General features: G+C 43.9%; 1 protein-coding gene across 2 annotated transcripts in view; it reads right to left on the bottom strand.

The window, feature by feature from the left end:
- Window positions 1-396: 396 nt before the first annotated feature.
- TMEM160 (transmembrane protein 160) overlaps window positions 397-20,261 on the bottom strand; it is a 31,978-nt gene continuing 12,113 nt past the window's right edge. The window contains exons 4-5 of one of the 2 annotated variants that reach the window (XR_010985340.2): window positions 15,729-16,931; window positions 397-1,548 (exon numbers count right to left, since the gene is read on the bottom strand). Coding sequence is in view for 1 of the 2 variants with exons in the window: in XM_068123473.2 (XP_067979574.2) it covers window positions 1,265-1,548 (284 nt within the window). In the remaining variant the exon portion in view is untranslated. The remainder of the gene's footprint in view (window positions 1,549-15,728; window positions 16,932-20,261) is intronic. The other variant, XM_068123473.2, reaches the window with a different exon arrangement.

Here is a 20,261-nt window from a genome sequence, read left to right as displayed (position 1 = left end):
CCCATTCATGTGAAACGGGCCAAATAAAAGTTTAAAAAACCCTCCTGAATATAGCCATCACACCAGCAGATGGAACATTATTTAAAAGTTTTTTTTTTGAAGTTCGAATGTGATAGTTTTCACTGTGCACCATATAGTGTGTATGTGTATATATATATATATATATATATATATATATATATATATATATATATATATATATATATATATATATATATACACACACACACAAAATTTAAGTGAATCAAATTTTTTTTTTCAATGCTAATTATTAGATCTTAGAAGATTTCCCATTCCGTCCATTTGTGAATCGTGCATCATTTAGCACCAACTGCAGCTTCAGCAAGTTTCCCATTCGTTTGTGGACATGGATGCTTCAAAATAAATTAGAGGAAATCAAATGGATGCATTTTTTTATTTGGTCAATTATTTTGTTTGGCTGACAAGGATTCAAAATGAGAATTTTGGTAATGACTACACTCTAATTTCCAAATCAGACCATGAAACAGCATTCGCCTGTCCATCCTGTGTATGTATGTGTGTATGTATGTACATCCCTCACATACATCCACCAATCAGAGCTGAGGATCTGGTCACATGATTGGGGGACAGCAGATCCTCCACTCAGCAGATCCAAGCCAGCTACGCCGTTGTTAGACTCTCGGTCTTGTATGAACAATAATTAAAAAAACAATTGCTCTTTAGCTGTTAACAGCAGTATGCTATCTGAACATTTCCACAAAAATGAGGTATTCCAGGTGGAGGAAAATGCCTTGGTACCATTCCTACAAGTAACCCTATGAATAGTCACCATGACCTAGAAAATGAGCAACAGGGAACGTGCACTCTTAAGATAAGCGAATAAAAATAGAGTACAATTTAATTGGGAATATTTGATGCCTTCGGCTTACATGAAAAGTTGTAAATCTGCACGAACCCGGTAACCTTTAAGGCAAAACATTTTTAATTGCACAAGACTTCCCAATTATTAAAAGGTAATTACATTTGATAATTATATAATGAAAAATAATGAAACATCCGTTGTTGGGTCACGATAATATTACCCTAGAGTTAAAGGATCAGGACACGACTAGCCAGCCATTGATCCATCATGAGAAGGACAATGCAGATGGCATAATGTCCATGACCTAAAACTAAAGCAAAGCCAGCAGGTTTTACCACATCATTGTACCAGTCACAGATTTGCTGTTATGCTGATACTTGGAAGAAGGGAACATGCCGATTGAGCAGAAATGGAATTGCGTCACTTCCTTCTGTCAGAGTCATCACTCTCGCATTCATTGCAAGAACCTGCATCATCCTCTCCACGACCATCATCGTTGCCGTCATCATGCACAATCTCAACCTCGAGGTGGCCAAGATACACCGATAGAGCGCTAATCCAAAGGATAGTCAAAGACCCCACAAGGACGCACTGCAGCACAACACCACCTGAAGTCAACAACATCGCCCGCCGCTGGAATATAGTATTGGCAATGTGCGAGGCTGTGCCGTATGAGATGCATAGTCCACCCAGCATGAAAAAACCTGAAAGGAAAAGGAAGCAAGAGGAATGGAAATGAAGAACCTCATGGTAGAATGAAACTTGCAAAACAGAATCTTATTAGCATACACAACAAATTGCACGATCAAAACAGTTCAATACAAATCAACCTGCCATAATGAAAGGATCTCAGCCTGGATTTATTAACATTCATACAATTTTTCATGAAGCACCAACATCCGACATCAGTAGCAATGGTCAGTTTGAAGATAGATTTCAAAAACCTAGCCTTTTCACCCCTCAGCCCAAATTGGGCTAAGGGGTATTGTCGTCACGGGCGTCGTCCAGGCGTCCGTCAACTTTTGGTTTCCGTCAATTTCAAGAACAGCTTGTCCGATTAAATCCATTTTTGCAGTGTGTGTTGGGGTTGAGTAGAGGAAGGTTCCTTTCGAAAATGGGTGCGCTGCGATTTTCAATATGGCCGCCATGGCAGCCATCTTGAAATTGGTCTCAGTCAATTTCGAGCAGAATGGCTTATCCGATTAAATTCATTTTTGCAATGTGTGTTGGGGTTGAGTAGAGGAAGGGTCCTTTCGAAAATGGGCGCGCTGCGATTTTCAATATGGCCGCCACGGTAGCCATCTTGAAATTGGTTTCCGTCAATTTCAAGCAGAACGGCTTGTCTGATTAAATCCATTTTTGCAGTGTGTTGGGATCGAGTAGATAGAGGAAGGTTCCTTTCGAAAATGAGCACGCTGCGATTTTCAATATGGCCGCCACGGCAGCCATCTTGAAATTGGTTTCCACCATGCATGGGCTGAGGGGTTACGCCCACTTTGCGGTGCTATTTATTCATCATGTTGAGGGGTTGTTGGCACACTTGTTTTACTTAAGTTAGGGTTAAGTTAACTTGAGTGAGCAGCCATGGTAATCAATCAAGCCCACATCAGCCAGTATCGACAATCACTTGAAGTTGAAAATGGATCAGTTGAAAATGGATCAGTTGAAAATGGATCAGTTGAAAATGGATCAGTTGAAAATGGATCAGTTGAAAATGGATCAGTTGAAAATGGATCAGTTGAAAATGGATCAGTTGAAAATGGATCAGTTGAAAATGGATCAGTTGTCCAAAATGTGACGATGTCATTTAACTTATAATTGAGTGAAAGCCAGCATAGCTTGTTCAAGATATTTTGCCTTGCATTTCAAAAATGAGCGAGAAAGGTAACACGTACACCTCAATCAAATGCATTGGTCATTCTAAAATTGCATTGCAACATTGCTTATGCGAGTGCAAAAGTAAATTTTGCAAAAGCCAAGGAATATTGGACCAGTAGAGCATGGTGTAGATCAGTACAAGCGGCACCACATCGATTATTCTAGCAGATTAAAAAAAAAAAAAAAATGGTTCCACCTCTGTTATGCTAAAAACATTCTATCACTTCCACGAACCTTGACATTGTGGAGAATTTGTTTTTTTTCATGTTATGTTTAAAATGCAATAAGGCCAGTCATCTGCTATCGATTTATCTTCCTCAAAATCAATCAAGACAGAGCATACATGATTTGAGAAGGTTTATCACATTTTATCAGCTACTATGCCATATGCAATTAAAGGGGGAAGAAAACACAACCGAACCATCACACCATACAGTAGCAATGTTCCACGTCACAAAGATGTTTGTTTTCAGCAAAAGAAGAAGCTCACAGCTTCGCTGTTTAAATATGACCTGCTTTATCCCCAAAATTGGATTTGTGTTTTTAAACACAACCTTTATTTGTATATAAATTCAAGGCTCGTGGAAGAGCGAGAACACTGAATGGAGCAGGACGCAACAGTACAACGGGAACACTAGAGGGAGACATGGACAAATAAAACAAGCATTCTGAGTATTGCGCTGCAATACATGTCCCTTACCGGCAGTCTGTCGTCCAGAAAACTTTTGGGGAAATTACCAAAGTGCCATAACTATGTCAAAAATGATCGAAACGTCATGTAGTTAGGCAGTTAAGACGAAGCATCGTTCATTTTTTCAGGAAAGCACCAAATTTGGCACAGATGTAGTATGGACCTATACAATTGTTTTCCTGAGGGGCGCCCAAAAATTCAGAAAATTCAAAAAATCCCCAAAAATGTCCTGGATGCCGTGAAAAAGGGGAGAAAACGGGTATTGATTCGAACTGTAGATTCTGATATTGTGGTCTTGGCAAAAGCACACTACTTTACCTACCAGTCACACGGTGTGGAGGAACTCTGGATTGCCATTGGCACTGGTAAAAGCTACCACTACCTTGCCATCCATAAAATTGCCACCGGCCTTGACCGCAGGACGTCCGAGTCTTTGCCATTATTTCATGCCTTCACTGGCTGCGACACAGTGTCATTTTTTGCCCAAATTGGGAAAAAGACAGCCTGGAAGGCTTGGGAGGCATACCCCAGCATCACGCAGACCTTTCATGCTCTCGCTTATAGGCCATCTGTGGACGCTATTACTATGGAACTACAGAGCATAGAAATATATGTTGCCATCCTCTATGACCGGACTACCGAGATAAAGACAGTGAATGACATGGGCCGACACTTGTTCACGAAGAAGGCAAGAACAATTGATCACATTCCCCCAACAGCAGACGCTTTCGAACAACACCTAAAACGTGCATGTTTTCAGGCTGGACACGTATGGAGTCAGGCACTTGTGCCCTACCCAGAACCTCCATCACCAGCTGATTGGGGCTGGATGAAAACAGGGACTTCTTGGACACCAATTTGGACCACAATACCACTGATACAGGAGGCATGTTCAGAGCTTACAAGCTGCCATTGTAAGTCGGCCTGTAAAAGCAACTGTAAATGCTCCAGGGCAAATCTGCCCTGCACATCACTGTGTGACTGTGATGGACAGTGCTTGTAGTACTACGCATCTGTGCGAGAGCCTCCACCTTTCAAGTGCCCACAATATTTTAAGTTAAAACTGCAACTGTGTGTAACATTGATTAATTAATACCATTCCGTTGTTATCAGAAACCAATAAAACAATGTGTATCACTTGGAATTGAAATTTTACCTAAAATACTATGAGAGATTCAAGGAAAATGGAAACACCATGGCAGCCATCTTGAAATTAAAGATGATGGATGCCAATCTTTATGCAATTGATCCCATTGGATTCAGAGACCATGAAAACATGGGGTAAGACACTGGAACTGTGGTGTTATCGCTCATAGTATAGAAGTTATTGAGGGAAATAGGTCACAGAGGGCGGTCATGTTGAAATTCAATATGGCGGCCACCAGGGGTTCTGAATTTTTGGGCGCCCCTCAGGAAAACAATTGTATAGGTCCATACTACATCTGTGCCAATTTGGTGCTTTCCTGAAAAAATGAACGATACGCCCTATTTTTCGGTCTTAACTGCCTAAGTAGTGAAGTTCGAACTTGATCTGTAACTTATCATGAGGAAACCATGTACCAAGTTTGAAATCATTAGCATTAAGAGTTGAGAAAAAAAGTCCGGAAAACTGTTCTTTGCGTGACGGACGGACAGACCGACACTGACAGACTGCCAGACAGAGGGATGGAGGGACGGCGTGCAAACCTATAGTCCCCTCCGGTGTACACCGGTAGAGGACTAACAAGTGAGGAGGAAGGAGGGGTAGGAGAGGATGGGGTGGGCAAGATGAATACAGAAGCTCAGGCAGGAGAACTATAAATTTGGAAGGTGGGCTTGGGGGGATGGAAGGTTGATGGGGTGGAATGATGGCGAACAGCTGTCTTGAAGACTTGGATGGAAGAATGAGATTGAAGTGAATGTGGACATTGGTTCAACAAGTGGGGAAAACGAGGAACAACTGAGTCAAGGTGGACAGCAATTCTGGATTTTGGGAGTTTCACCCAAAGGGGGTTGATGGTGGACCATGTGTGCCCTGCAGGAACCTGGGGTGAGGGAAGGGGGCGGGGGGCAGAGACAAAGCATGGAAAGAGCAAGGTGCAAGACCAGAGAGGAGGCGGTAGATTCCAGACAACCGACCTGTCTGTGATGGCGATGTGATAGGTCCATAGACTCAGCTTCATCGCAGGAGATTCCAGCAAGCTAGAAGGCCTTGGTTTCCACAGGATCAAGCTGAGCAAGATGGGAGGCAGGGGAACCAAGCCCAGAAGGGAGAGCAGTACTCCATCCAGTTGCAAATGAAGGCCTTGTAAGTAGATACAAGTTCAAGTACACCAAGGAAAGACTGCACGATGGAGGATGCCCAGTTGGCTTTGGAGGCCAACTTAGATGTGTGTATTGTCAACAATACAAATTGTATTGTCGTGTCGACAGGCCTTGCTCTCGCCCACCGCACACAGAAGGGGTGGTTAGGGGTGGTTAATCAGCCCAAACAAGAACTGCTGTCACATCCAAAGTTCACCCCCTCTTCTTACCCTGCCTGGGTCACAGAGAAGACAACAATGAATTGTGCTTTCCTCCCGAATACATGAGTCATTTCTGCCCCTCTCCCGTCATATACAACAACACAACCTACCAGGTCCCCGACAACAGAAAGATGTTCTAATGTACGTGAATACATGGACCATGCTAATTTATCATCTACGTAAGAAGTACCCCCTCCAACATAACAGTATGTTATTGGACAACAGGCGATAGTATGCTCAAGCAATTGCTGTCCTTGTGCTTGTATGCGGTGGAAGTCACACAGGTTGTAAGGAGGTGCAGCCAAAGAAGCCTTTGACTTGCTGCAATACATCATCTTGCGAGCATCCTCTGCAGCTATGGTATGCTGGATGTCGAGTGAAAGGGGAGATAGATCCTCGATGTTGAGTTTCTTGAGGTATTGTTGCAGCTGCTCCCAACATGTACCTTGTAGATACTAATAGGAGAGAGGCTCGGCGAGTTAGGCAGTGAAACTCGGTGAAGTATGCCCAGCTTCAGACCTGCTAAAGTAGCCATGAAACCTGAGGTAGGTCCAGTTGAGTTTTGATCAGTGGTAACCACTTGGATGTTAATGGTAGGGGACTCAGCAATAGTAATGGCATTCAATGCCAAAAGCAGGCGATTAGGCTCTTGGAGAGGTTCATTGCTTGGTTCAAATGTGGCACAAACGTCACCAACACTTGTTATCCTCAGCCTAGATTCTGTCCACGTCTTGCTTCACACATGCATGTACATCTTCAATGTCTGAGGAATTATGAACGGGACTGAACACTGTGCAATCATGCACAACACAGCTCCACTTCTGACCTCAGGATGGAGTAATGATCATTGATAAAGCAGCTGGAGAGGGTTGGGCCAAGGATACCACCATTAGCAGCTTCTGCATCGATTTACCTACCATAAGCAAGATGATTAGCCTCCAACAACAGCAACAAAAATGCTCCAGCCTTGGAGTCCCCTCCCTCTTCTGGAACCCCAATAGGTGGCACACTCAGTAAATTGTTAATTTTTTACCTAAAGGCCAGTCACTAACTTTACCTGTGGAATTCAGATGGTGTCCATGTTTAGACCAATGTCATAATGAAATTGTGAGCAGAGTGGCTCTGGCGGAATCCCAAACTTAGCATCGATGAGTAAGTGTTGTTTGATACTGCTGTTGACAAATTATTTCCATCACTTTACTCATAATGTGGATTGGCTGGGAGGTTGGTAATTGGCCAGAATGGATGGGCAATGGTGTTACATAAATAAAGCAAAATTGATACAGGTGGCAATATGCTGTGTGTGTCTGAGAGCAGCATGCTGTGCTGTATACCACAGCTCACGTGAACCAAAATGAGGGGAGGCAGGGGCATTAATCTCAAAATTTGACACAAGGTGGTTATAAAAATTGGATAAGCAATCATTCATCTTAAATTGACAAACCCTTGTATGTGCAAACAATGCCAAAACAGATATTTTGCACATGTATCCTGCAACATATTACATTCACTTGGGAACACCTATTGGTGATGACAAATGCACAGACATGGACTGAAAGGAAAACAAATACTTTTTCTGCCTCAAAGTACTTTTCGCTTTTCAACTGATCGACTTTCCTAAACGCAGACATGGCAGAAAAGATTGAAAAAAGTGGAAGCCTTTAACTCTTCATGTGCACATCTGATAAAATTGAAAATGTTTATAAAATTTGACCATTAACATGAAATGATGAAGGAATGAATAACTTACAATTGAGGAAAGAATAATTATTTATTAGAAACAACCCCAATTTATATTGCAATTGCATGAAAAGGGAAAAATGTAAAAAATTAATCTTGAAAATTAAACTTTGAACAATTTTTTTTTTTTTACAAAACTTGAAAGCATGTCAAAGTGCAAAGCCCATCCGTGTACGCTTTGTACAATAACCAAACTTGACGAAAACAACAGTTAAAAAAAAATTATCAATTGTATTCCTTTGTGTTGTCCATATTCTACCCAGTGTGTACCCCGGTCTAGAAGAGGTACACCGTATCCCTGCGTGTCGTAAGAGGCGTCTAAAAGGGTTGGCGTCAGGAAGGGCATCCGGCCATAAAAACATTGCCTCAAAAAGAGAACCATGACAATTACAACTACATATGGGCAGGGTACAGCCCGAAGTGGAGATCGGTTTCTGAGGTTTGGGACATGGAATGTAGGGACAACGACAGGGAGATCAGGAGAAGTGGTGGAAGTATTGGTCAGAAGAAGAGTGGACATATGTTGTGTGCAGGAGACGAGATGGAAGGGAAGTGGTGTGAGAATGGTGAAGGGCAGGCAGGGACAGAAATGCAAGTTTGTGTGGCAAGGGTGCCCAGAAGGCGTGAATGGTGTTGGTGTCCTGTTTTCTGAGGAGTTTGTAGACAGTGTGGTGAGTGTGACCAGAGTGAGTGATAGGTTGATGATGGTGAAAATGATGATTGGAAAGCTCTTGGTGAACGTCATCTCGGGATATGCTCCGCAGATTGGTCGGAGCGATGAAGAGAAGGACAAGTTCTGGTGTGCGATAGAGAAGCTGATGGAAAACGTGAAAGATAAGGAAGTCGTTGTGGTAGGAGGAGACCTAAATGGACATGAGGGGAAGGAGTATGGACGGTTTTGAGGGAGTTCATGGGGGTTACATATATGGTGTGAGAAATGGAGAAGGTGAAAGGATTTTGGAGTTTGCTGATGGAGCTGATTTGTTGATTTGTAATACTCAGTTCCAGAAAGAGGATAATAAGCTTGTTCCATACACGTCAGGTGGGTCGACGACAACCGTTGACTACCTGCTGGTGCGTAGGTGAGATAGGGGGCACCTCCGGGACACAAAGATGATCCCGGGGGAGGAGGCCGTTTCACAGCACCACTTGGTTGTCTGCAACATAAGGGTGAAAGGTGCGAGGAGAGCTCGGCGGGTGAAGTACCAACCGAGAATGAAGGTGTGGAGGTTTAAAGAGGTGACAGTGAGGGAGGCATTAAAAGAGAGGCTGAGTATGGTAGAGGATGATGTGGTTGAGCTTGAAAGTGGTTGGATGTCAATGAAAGATAGTCTGTTGGGAGCCGTTGGTGAGGTATGTGGATGGACAAAAGGACCACCGAGGCACTCGGAAACATGGTGGTGGGATGATGAAGTTGGAAAGAAGATTGACAAGAAGAGGAAGAAGTTCAAGGAGTGGCAGAAGGCAAAGGGTATGGGGGCAGAAAAGGCAGAGCATGAAAGTTATAAGGCAGCCAAAGAAGGCTGCAAAGAAAGAGGTGGCAAAGGCGCAGGAGGCATGTAGGAAAATATTCGGAGAACGCTTGGATTTGGAAGAGGGTCAGAGAGCGGTATTCAGGATTGCAAAGCAGATAGCGAAAGAGAGGTGTGAGTGATGGGGGTGAGTTGCTTGAAGGATGAAGTGGGACAAATCGTTGTGGACCCAGATGGAATTAAAGGAAGATGGAAGAGATATATGTAAATACTGTTGAATGCAGAGAATGAATGGGATGGCAACATAGAGGGTAACCCAGTTTTAGGACCGGCAGAGAAGATAACCGAGAAGGAAGTTGAGGAAGCGAAAAAAGCAATGAAGAGTAGAAAGGTGGGAGGGCCGACGGGAGTTATGGGAGACATGTTGAAGGGAGTGGGAAATTGGGGTGTGAAGAGAATGACAGAGATCTGCAATCTGGTGGTGAAAGAAGGCCGCATTCCAAGGATTGGGAACTGAGTGCCCTCGTCCCTCTATACAAGGGGAAAGGTGACCTACTGGACTGAGGCTCGTATCGAGCGATAAAGTTATTGAAGCATGGAATGAAGGTATTGGAAAGGGTGTTGGAGAGGAGGATAAGGAAGAAAGTGAAGATTGACGAAATGCAGTTTGGATTTATGCCAGGAAGAGGAACGACAGACGCGCTTTTTATTGTGAGGCAGTTGCAGGAGAAGTACACGGAGAAGAGGCAGAAGTTGTTTCTTGGGTTTGTTGATCTGGAGAAAGCATTCAATAGGGTTCCACGCGAAGTAGTGACATGGGCATTGAGGAAGTTAGGAGAGGAGGAATGGTTGATCAGAGTAGTGATGGCAATGTACAAAAGAGCGCGCACAGCTGTAAGGACGAAGGACGGGAACAGTGGTGAGTTTAAGGTGAATGTGGGAGTGCATCAGGGGTCGGTACCAAGTCCACTACTATTTGTAGCTGTGATGGAGGTGCTGGCTCGGAACGTAAAGGAGGGTTTACCGTGGGAGTTGTTGCATGCAGAAAGTATGGATGGACTGAAGGAAAAGATGAACAAGCGGAAGGAATGTATGGAGACAAAAGGTCTGAAGGTGAATATCGGAAAAACGAAGGTGATGGCAAGTGGTAAAGCATGTGGTGAGGTGGAAAGAACTGGGAAGTGGACATGTGCTGTGTGCAGGAAGGGTGTCGGAGTGAATTCCATTCAATGCGCAATGTGTGCCGAGTGGGTTCATCAAAAATGTAGTGGTTTGAGAGGGTCATTAACCAGTGTGGCAGCTACATTCAAGTGTAAGGTGTGCACAGAGGGAGCTGCAGATGGAGGAAATGTTGATTTGCATCTTGGAGACGGCGTGAAGCTGGAAGGTGTGAAAACATTTTGTTACCTAGGAGACATTCTGAATGGAGAAGGTGGATCAGACTCGGCAACGGTTGCTTGAGTGAGATGTGCAAGGAAGAAGTTTCGGGAACTGAGTGGCGTGCTGACGAGGAGGGGAGTGTCGTTGAAGCTGAAGGGAAAGGTGTATGCTGCATGTGTGAGAAGTGTTATGATTTATGGGAGCGAGACATGGGTAATGAACGTAGAGCAGCAACGAAGGCTGGAAAGGGTGGAAATGCGAATGGTTCGGTGGATGTGTGGAGTATCGTTGAGAGAGAGGAAGACAAATGATGAATTGCGAAAGATGATGGGAATAGAGCCTGTGATTGATGCTGTGAAGAGAAACAGGTTGAGATGGTTTGGTCATGTGTTGAGGAAGTTTGAAAGCGACTGGTTGAAAAGAGTGATGGAAATGAATGTAGAAGGAAGTAGAGGACGGGGAAGTCCGAGAAAGACTTGGCTAAAGATTGTCAAAAAAAAAATGCGGGCAAGGGGGTTAACAAGGGGAGATGCAGAAAATAGGGCAAAATGGCGAAGATTGTCATGGGGACCGCAAGGCTAACCCCCGCTCTTGCAGGGAAAATGGCCTTAAAATGCCTGTTGTTTTGTTGTTATTGTGTTGTCCATATTCTCAAGGGTTAGTTGAAGATTTCATGACAAAAACTCAAATGGTAAAAAAACATGTTTTTTATTAATGAGTGTTCTCCATTTTCTCATACAAAGGTTTGGTGAAAATTTGAAGACAAAAGCTCAAATGATAAAGCAGAAGAATCTCAAAATGCAAGTGCACAAAATAAAGACGGAAAAGACGGAAAAGATAGCAAAACCCAGCCATCTCAAGTTGCGCATTGGATGGGCTAATACGCACCATTTGTACTTCCTGTCACTTTTCCCTTTGACCCAATTATTAATTAGTGTTCTACATATTCACATAATAAAGGGTTGTTGAAAATTTGATGCCAAAAGCACAAAATGTAGAAAATAAAATGATGGCCTGTACAGACAAACAAACAAAAGTTCATTGACGAAAAAAAAAAAGGTTGCACTTTGGAATCATGTAAATATGGTAATACATGTACTGGTAAACTAGAAAAATGAACCACTCAATGGAGAACATCGTGCCACAGCAATACCTAGAACGACACTCAGTCGAGAGCATACCTCCACGAGGTGAACAGTTTACATTTTGTATCAGAGTAGACCAGAAAATCACAATTTAGAATCACATTTCATCAAAATCATCCGTCCACAACTTTGAGATATTCTGCTTTGTATCATTTTTAGCCCTATCTCCTAATGGTGAAGAATCACTTAAAAATTCTAATAGCCGGATACAGATCCGGATCTTCACCAAAATTGAATGGATTCTTCCTTGCCAGACACCCAACCTGTCCAATCAAGTTTCATCCAAATCAGTCCATAACTTTTTGAGATACCCTGCTATATGTTGGTTTTAGCCCTATCACTCAATGGTGAAGAATCACATAAATTTTTTAAATAATTCTCATATCCGAATCCGAAGCCTGGTGTTGGCTTAGCGGTTAGGGTGCCGGCTTGGGATCCTAGGATCCTGGGTTCGAATCCCGGTCGATCGCTAAATTAACACCAGGGGGGTTGACTCAGCCTGTCATCCTTCCGAGGTCGGCAAATTGAGTACCAGCTTGCTGGGATGAATCATCCCGGTGTGTACCCCGGCTTAGAATAGGTACACCGTATCCCTGCGCATCGTAAGAGGCAACTAAGGGTTGGCGTCAGGAAGGGCATTGTCATGCCAAAAATATATAGCCAAAAAAAAACATTGCCTCAAACAGGGAACCATGATTGTCATGGGGCCCGCAATGCTAACCCCTGCTCAAGCAGGGAAAATGGCCTTAAAACGATCATTCATTCATATTCATATCCGAATCCATATTCAGATCTTCAACAAAATCGAATCGATTTGTCCGAGTCACACACACAACCTGTCCACCAAGTTTCGTCCAAATCTGTCCACAACTTTTTGAGATATCCTGCTATGTATCGTTTTTGGCCCTATCTCCCAATGGTGAAGAATCACTTTTAAAAATTCTAGTAGCCAGATCAGAATCCAGAGCTTCACCAAAATCTAATCACTTCGTCCTTCTCACATACACTACGTCTCTGCCAAATTTCGTCCAAATCCGTCCACAACCTTTTAAGACATTTTGTTCACAAATGGACAAACAGACAATCACAGACAGACAGACAGACAGACAGACCTCCATCCACCTTTGGTGGAGGAGGTAAAAATAACACCGGCCAGCAAACATTCCAATTATTCAAAGTAGCCTTCTCTTGACAGTTTTAGTACTTGTGCCCATTATTACCTCCACTACCAAAGGTGGATGCAGGTTATGCTTTCACCCCTGTCTGTTTGTCTATCTGTCTGGGAACAGGATATCTCAAAAAGTTGTGGTCCGATTTGGCCAAAAACTTAGTGGACAGGTAGGGTGTGTGACAAGGAAGAATTTATTCAATTTTGGTGTACATTTGAATACGGATCCGAGATGTTTTTAAATGATTCTTCACCATTGAATGATTGGACTAAAACAAATATATAGCACAATATCTCAAAATGTTTTGAATGAATTTGGACGAAACTTGGTGAACAGGCTGGATGTGTGACAAGGACGAATCAACTTGATTTTGGTAAAGATCCAAATCTGGATCCAGATATGAGGAATTTCATATTTTTTACTGATTCTTCACCATTGAGTGATAGTGTCCAAAATGATAGATACATAGCATATTTCAAAAAGTTGTGGACGACTTCTGACAAAACTTGGTGAACGAGTTGTGTAGGTGACAAGAACAAGCAGATTAGCTTTTGGTTCAGGTCTGGATTTAGATCCGACCCATCAGGGGGATACAAAACAAACTGTTCAGCCTATTGGAGGTACAGTCGTAGCCAAAAATATTGGCACCCTTGCACTTTTTTCAAATAATGCACCATTTCTTCCAGAAAATTGTTAAAATTTAAAAAATCTTGTGGTTTCCACATATGTATTTCGTTGGTTTGCAGGAGAACAAAACAAAACAAGCTGAAAAAATTACTACATCTTAGCTTATTCCACACAGAAATCCTAAAATGACCCGGACAATATTATTGGCACCTTTTAGAAGTTGTTAGAAATAATTAGATTTCAAGCAGGTGATTCTTCTTTACTTTGGAATTGAACTCACCTGTGGTGAGTTGCAGGTGCCTGCAATGTAAAAATCACTCATTCAACCAGTTTGAATAGAGAAAAGGAGTCATTCTGCTGTTTTGTGTCACTGTGTGTACCACAATGAGCATGCAGAAAAGAAAGAAAACCAGAGAATTGTCTGAGGTCAGACGTAAGATTATAGCCAAGCATGGACAATCTCAAGGCTGCAAGTCCATCTCCAGAGACCTTGATGTTCCTGTGTCCATCGTACGCAATGTTATCAGAAAGTTTAAGGCCCATGGCACTGAAGCCAACCTCCCTGGACGTGGCCGCAAGAGAAAACTAGATCGATGATTGCAGCGAAGGATTTTCTAATGGTGGAGAAAGCACCTCGATCAACTACCAAACAGATTTAAGCTGACCCGAGGCATTTTGGAGTGCAATATTCAACCTAGTGTCAGAAAGCTGGGTCTCCGTCGAAGGTCATGGGTCTTGCAGCAGGACAATGACCCCAAACACACTTCAGAAAGTACGCAGTAATGGTTCAAATTAAAACGCTGGACTGTTCTGAAGTGGCCAGCAATGAGTCCTGATCCAAATCCCATTGAACATGTGGGGAGATCTGAAAACAGCAGTTGGGAGAAGGCACCCTTCAAATCTTGGAGAACTGGAGCAGTTTGCACAAGAAGAGTGGGTTAAACTGCCAGCAGAGAGGTATAGGAAGCTCGTTCATGGCTATAGGAAGCGCTTGACTGCAGTTATTTTGTCCAAAGGCTGTGTGCGCGACCAAATATTAAGTCTAGGGTGTCAATAATTTTGTCAATGGCATTTTTTTTATTAAAAAGGATATATTAAGTTCTGAATCAAAAACAAAGGTTTTGTAATATTAACAGTGAAATAAAGAATTGTGGAAACCAAATACTATTGTCAATTTCAACTGATTTTTAGAGAAAATTGTGAGTTATTTTAAAAAGTGCAAGGGTGCCAATATTTTTGGCCACGACTGTATACTCTCTACTAGTGATGGGCGTAATCGATTAAAAGTAATAGATTACTTTGATTACTGTTAAGAATGGTGGAGTAGTCGGTTAGTTGGATGAGTCGATGGTCGCCGATGTCCTCGTGATTGACAGATGCCAAATTCTATTAAATTGTTATAAAAGCTATTAAATTGTTTTATTTCGATTTATTTTATTTTGATGCCACAGATTGGGGGATTCGGGACAAAACATCCCTGCTAGTCACTGATAATGCAGCTAACATGTTGGCAGCAGCAAGACTTCTGAAATGGAGGCACTTGCCATGCTTTGCTCACACTCTGAATTTGATAGTTACCAACAGCATCGGAGCAAATGAAGAACTGGTGGCAATCCGGAAGAAAGTGAGAGATACAGTCACATACTTTCACTCATCAGTGAAGGGCACAGACAAACGTTTGGCGATCCAGCTTCAACATGAGCTCCCACAACACAAGTTGATCCAGGAAGTGGTAACTACATGGAATTCCACCTTCTACATGCTAGAGAGAATGGAGGAACAAGCTGAGGCAGTAATTATGACACTGTCTCCTTGGGAAGAACAACATGTGCTTAACCACGGATGAAAACAACATCATGAGGGAAACCATCACCATTTTGCACCCATTTGAGAAAATCACGACAGAGATGAGTGCTGACCTCAACGTGTCAATATTGTTACGGGTCGCGGACAAGATGTTACTTTGGGCCGAGCGGATGGTCAACCGCGACCGTTACAGGATCCCCGATTAGCCCGACTCCCCCAACGTTGACCAATCGCGCCACAGGTATTCAATCGGGAAACCTCTAAAGCGACCGAATGTAAAGAGGAAGAGAGAAGAAGACAGAGTACGGAGGAATAACAGGATTTATTATACACACAAGCAAAAAGAAGGAGCGATCAAAGTTATTTACAAGCAATGGATGGAAGAAGCAGTCACACAGTGAATCGTTAGCTTATACTATTCAATTTACTTAACCCCAGGACAACGATTAAGACAGACGACGTTCACACTTACACGGGGGAAATTGCAGGCAGGAATGGCGGAGGTGGGTTGCTGGAGAGGGAGGCAGGGTCAGGTCCCTGCAACCGGCAGGGCTGGAGGTAGCAGCTCCCAATTCTTCGCGTTTTTGGCGGGAAAACCCTCGGTCGCGTCGACGCTGCTGATGCTGTGGACGTCACGCGCTGGCTCGGTCACACCTGCTCCTCTCCTTCTGGTGGAGCCGTCTCCCTCCTCTCAGCGCGTCTCTCCAAAGCTTGTTTCATCTCCAAGTACCTCTCCTTTTTGGTTTGGAGCGTCTCTCATCTCTCATCTCACAGCTCACAGCCCAGCTCACAGCTCATCTCTCCTCTCATCTCATCTCTCATCTCTTGAAGCAGTCCCTTCCAGTCGCTTTTATTACTCGGGTCGGAATCAAGCCACCGGCTGCGAGGGCACGCCTACCGGGTCGCTCACCGCGGTGCTGGTTGGCTGTTAGGGCTGTCCGATTCCTCCTTTGATCATTACGACGTGCCACGCCTGTGAGTTGGCGGCTCCTACCCCCCTCTTCTCTGAGATTAGCACATGGGCAATGGCGGCTTGCGGGATTGAACACCACTCGCACCGCTTTTGAAAGGAACTTTGGAGAGCGGAGATGATTGGGGAAATTGAAAGGGGCCTACGCTTATTTCGTTTGATACAATGCAGTCAATCTAGTGGGAAACACATATTTAGCCTACATAGAATAAGGAAATAAACTATTTAAAAAGATATATCGTGGCCTGTGTGTAAGTTTCATGGAATTAACTAGGAGGATGGCTGCGACCATTATTTACATTACGAGGGTGTTACACACAACAAAACCATACTTTTCACATTCGTTACACTTTCTCAAAATTGTTACACTTCTCAAAACCGTTACACTTCTCAAATTCGTTACAATATCAAGGGTGATCTTCAATATACGGACACTGAGAGAAAATGTCATGAAAATGAGCGGGGAATCGATTAGTTCAAACAGTGTCAAGAGGCTACTTGAGGAGTTGAATTAAAAAATGACAAAGTGCTTCCTCCACTCCGAAAGCAACTTTCCCCTGGCAGCTGCCACATTGTTGGATCCAAGACTGAAGAAGATCCCATTTGTTGATGATGAACAAGCTAGCACACAGCAAGCTCGTCTCGTCTCAGAGATGAAGTCAAACACAACTGCTGAAGCTTCAGGTGGCAGCACTTCATCTGCAGCTGGAACAAAGGAAGAAGAAGACAACGACATGTGGTCCTGGTTCAGCAAGAAAGCCAAGGCATCTGAAAGTCACCGCACCCAATTCACCGAGGCAACAGTGGAAACAGATTCCGATATGAAAGTGAAGCTCATTGGGATGAAAGAAAATCCCCTCGCATGGTGGAAAGAACACGCCGCTGGATACCCTCTGTTGGCAAAGCAGGCAAAAAAATATCTGTGCACCAGCAACATCTGTGCCGTCGGAAAGACTATTCCAAAGCAGGAGAGCTGATTTCAGAGAAGAGAAATCGCCTCAAAGACAAGCATATCAACATGTATTTGTTCGTTAACAAGAACTTGTAAAGTCATGTTCCGATATTGTACATGTCGTTAAAAACTTGCTGCAAATAAATTGATTTCGTCTTCATTTTCATTTATTGCATTGCGATTGTAACAATGAAAAAAAAACACAAAAAAAAAACTGAGTGACAAAAATCAGACCAAGTAGTCGATTACTCTCAATTACTCCTTGCAAAAGTAATCAGTAATCGCGATTACAAAGAATCGATGGTATCGCCCACCACGACTCTCTACCAAGTGCTGTCTAGTTTCAAATGGAGTTATGCATGTTGTACGCAAGCATATCAAGCACAAGCAGATGACACAGTTAAGGAAATTTGCTATTACTGTCCAACACAAGTTTGCAATTCCAAACATAAAATTATCCATAATTTACTATCCCTTTCATTCCAGTCAGCAAAAAAAATATAATAATAATAATAAAATAAAACTTTGCTGAAAAAGTTTTTTTTTTCTTTTTTTTTGTTGTTTTGTATACTGAATCGAGGCTGGTGAAAGAGCTAACATTTATTTCACAAACAAATCAACCAGACAAACAAAATATACAAAAAGAGGGAGCGGAAGACAAGATGGGGAGAGAAGGGGAAGCACACAACCACAACATTTGAGAGCAGGGAGAAGTGTGGGAGGGAGAGGGCTTGGGGGCAGGAGGCATGGGAAGGGGAGGGGGGGGGGGGGGGGGAGAGGTATAAAACACAAGGGGACCGAAATTATCGGGGGTAGAAAAGATCAAGGTTTTGGATGGGGGAGGATAAGAGATGGTGGTGAACAGCTGTTTTAAAGACCTGGAGGGTGGAGTGGGATTGAAGAGAGTGAGGGAGTTTGTTCCAGAGGCGGCAGAAAAGAGGAATGAAGGAGTGAAGGTGAGCAGAAAGTCTTGATTTTGGCAGTTTAACCATAAGAGGGTTGCAGGCAGATCTTGTGCGACCTGTAGGAATATTTGGGGGACAGAGCCCAGAGAGGGCTGGGGGGGGGGGGCAAGGCCAGAGAGGAGTCGGTAGAAGACGGAAAGACCACCAACCTGCCTGCGGTGAGTGAGTGAAAGGCCCTTGGAGTTAGCTTCATCGCGGGAGATACCAATGATTCTGAACGCTTTGGTTTCAACAGCGTGAAGACGGGCTAGGTGTGAGGCAGGAGCACCAGACCAGAGGGGAGAGCAGTATTCCATAGAGCTGCGGATGAAAGCCTTGTATGTGGTGAGGAGCTCAGGTGTGCCAAGGAAGGACTTCGCACGACGGAGGATGCCCAGTCGGCGACTGGCTTTGGAGGCCAGATTTGAAATGTGGTTTTCCCAGGAAAGACCATGGCAAATAGTGAGACCCAAAAGCTTGAGTGACAGAACTTCTTGGAGAGGATTATTCAGAAAGTAGATGGGAAGGTTTTCCAGTCGGTCTTTTTGGAGAGACATCGTAAGAGTGTGAGATTTATCAGGATTGAAAGACATGTTGCATTTGTTTGCCCAGTCTGTGATTTTGTCCAGGTCTGCAGAGAGTGATGAGGCTGCAGACTGCCGATCTGAGGGATGAGGAATGGAGCGACAGAGAGTAGAGTCGTCAGCAAAGAGATAGAGAGGATTTTCAAGAGAGTCAGAGAGATCATTGATGAAGACCAGAAAAAGCACGGGGCCCAGAACACTACCTTGGGGAACTCCAGCCTGAACAGGAAGAGGAGATGAGAGAAACCCATTCAGGGCCACACATTGACTACGACCAGAGAGGAAGTCCGCCAGCCATGCGTGGAGATTTCTATGGATACCAAAGGAGGAGAGTTTGGTGAGCAGAGCAGGGTGCCAGACCGTATCGAAGGCACGTGAAATGTCAAGGGAGACGGCTCTAATTTCCTGTTTGGCGTTGAGGACCTCCATCCATTGTTGAGAAAGTAGAAGCAGCATGTCCAGAGTAGAGTGACCAGGTCTGAAACCAAATTGATGATCAGAGATCAAGCCATTGGAGAAGAGGAAAGATTTCATATCTGAAGCAATGATTGATTCCATGACTTTGCTGATAATTGGGAGAAGGCTGATTGGTCTGTAGTTGCTGGGATCTGTTTTTGCACCTTTTTTGTGCAAAGCGGTGATGTTGGCTGATTTCCAAGCAGATGGCAGATGACCTTGAGCAAAAGAGAGGGTGAAGAGAACAGAAAGAGGGAGTGAAAGAGCGGAAGAACATGATTTTAGGACCCGTGGGCTGATGCCGTCAGGACCAGTTGCAGAATCAGAGTCGAGGGTTGACAGAAACTTTTCCACCTTGTCAGGAGGGAAAGGAGACAGAGTCCAGGAGCAGCTGGGTACGACTGGGTACGGTGGGTACAGAGAGGGATGGGTTTGGGACACAAGATTTAGAGGCAAACACAGAGTTGAGGCATTCAGCTTTTTCACGTGCGGAGTCAGCCGTTAAGCCGTTTGAGGTGAGGGAGGGGATGGAGGGGGAACAAACACCAGAAACAGATTTGACCAGACGCCACCAGGATTTGGAAGAGGGAGACAGATAAGAGAGTTCGGTCTTGAGAACGGTGAGATATTGTTTCCTGGCTCTCCTGAGGGTGGACACACACTTGTTTCGGGCTTTGTGAAAGGAAATGAGATTTCCTTCCGTTGGATTTGCTTTCCAGGAGACGAAAGCAAGTTGTTTCAGGGCAACAGCCTCACCACAAGATTCCGTGTACCATGGACGGGAGGAAGGGTATGACAACTGAAGACGAGATGGGATAAATCTGTGCATGAGAGAGAGCAATTTACTTTGAAAGAATTCCCAGGATGAGTTGATGTCAGAGGCGGCAGAGATGGGAGACCAGTCCAGATGATTGATGGCTGCTTGAAGACCGTGCCAGTTGGCCTGAGTGAAATGCCAGACTCGTCGACGCTGAGGAGGCTCTCTGAGAATGGTCAGAGAGATGTCCACTTTGACAAGCACATGATCAGATGAGCCGATTGGAGCAGAAGAAGAGCAGCAGACATTTTCAGGGAAGTTTGTCATAACCAAATCCAGAAG

The sequence above is a fragment of the Myxine glutinosa genome, chromosome 1, assembly GCF_964187855.1.
Source record: "Myxine glutinosa chromosome 1, kmMyxGlut1.1, whole genome shotgun sequence".
NCBI classification, from domain to species: Eukaryota; Metazoa; Chordata; class Myxini; order Myxiniformes; family Myxinidae; genus Myxine; species Myxine glutinosa.
The sequence above is the reverse complement of the archived record's forward strand: the minus strand, read 5'-3'. Positions and strand labels throughout refer to the sequence as shown.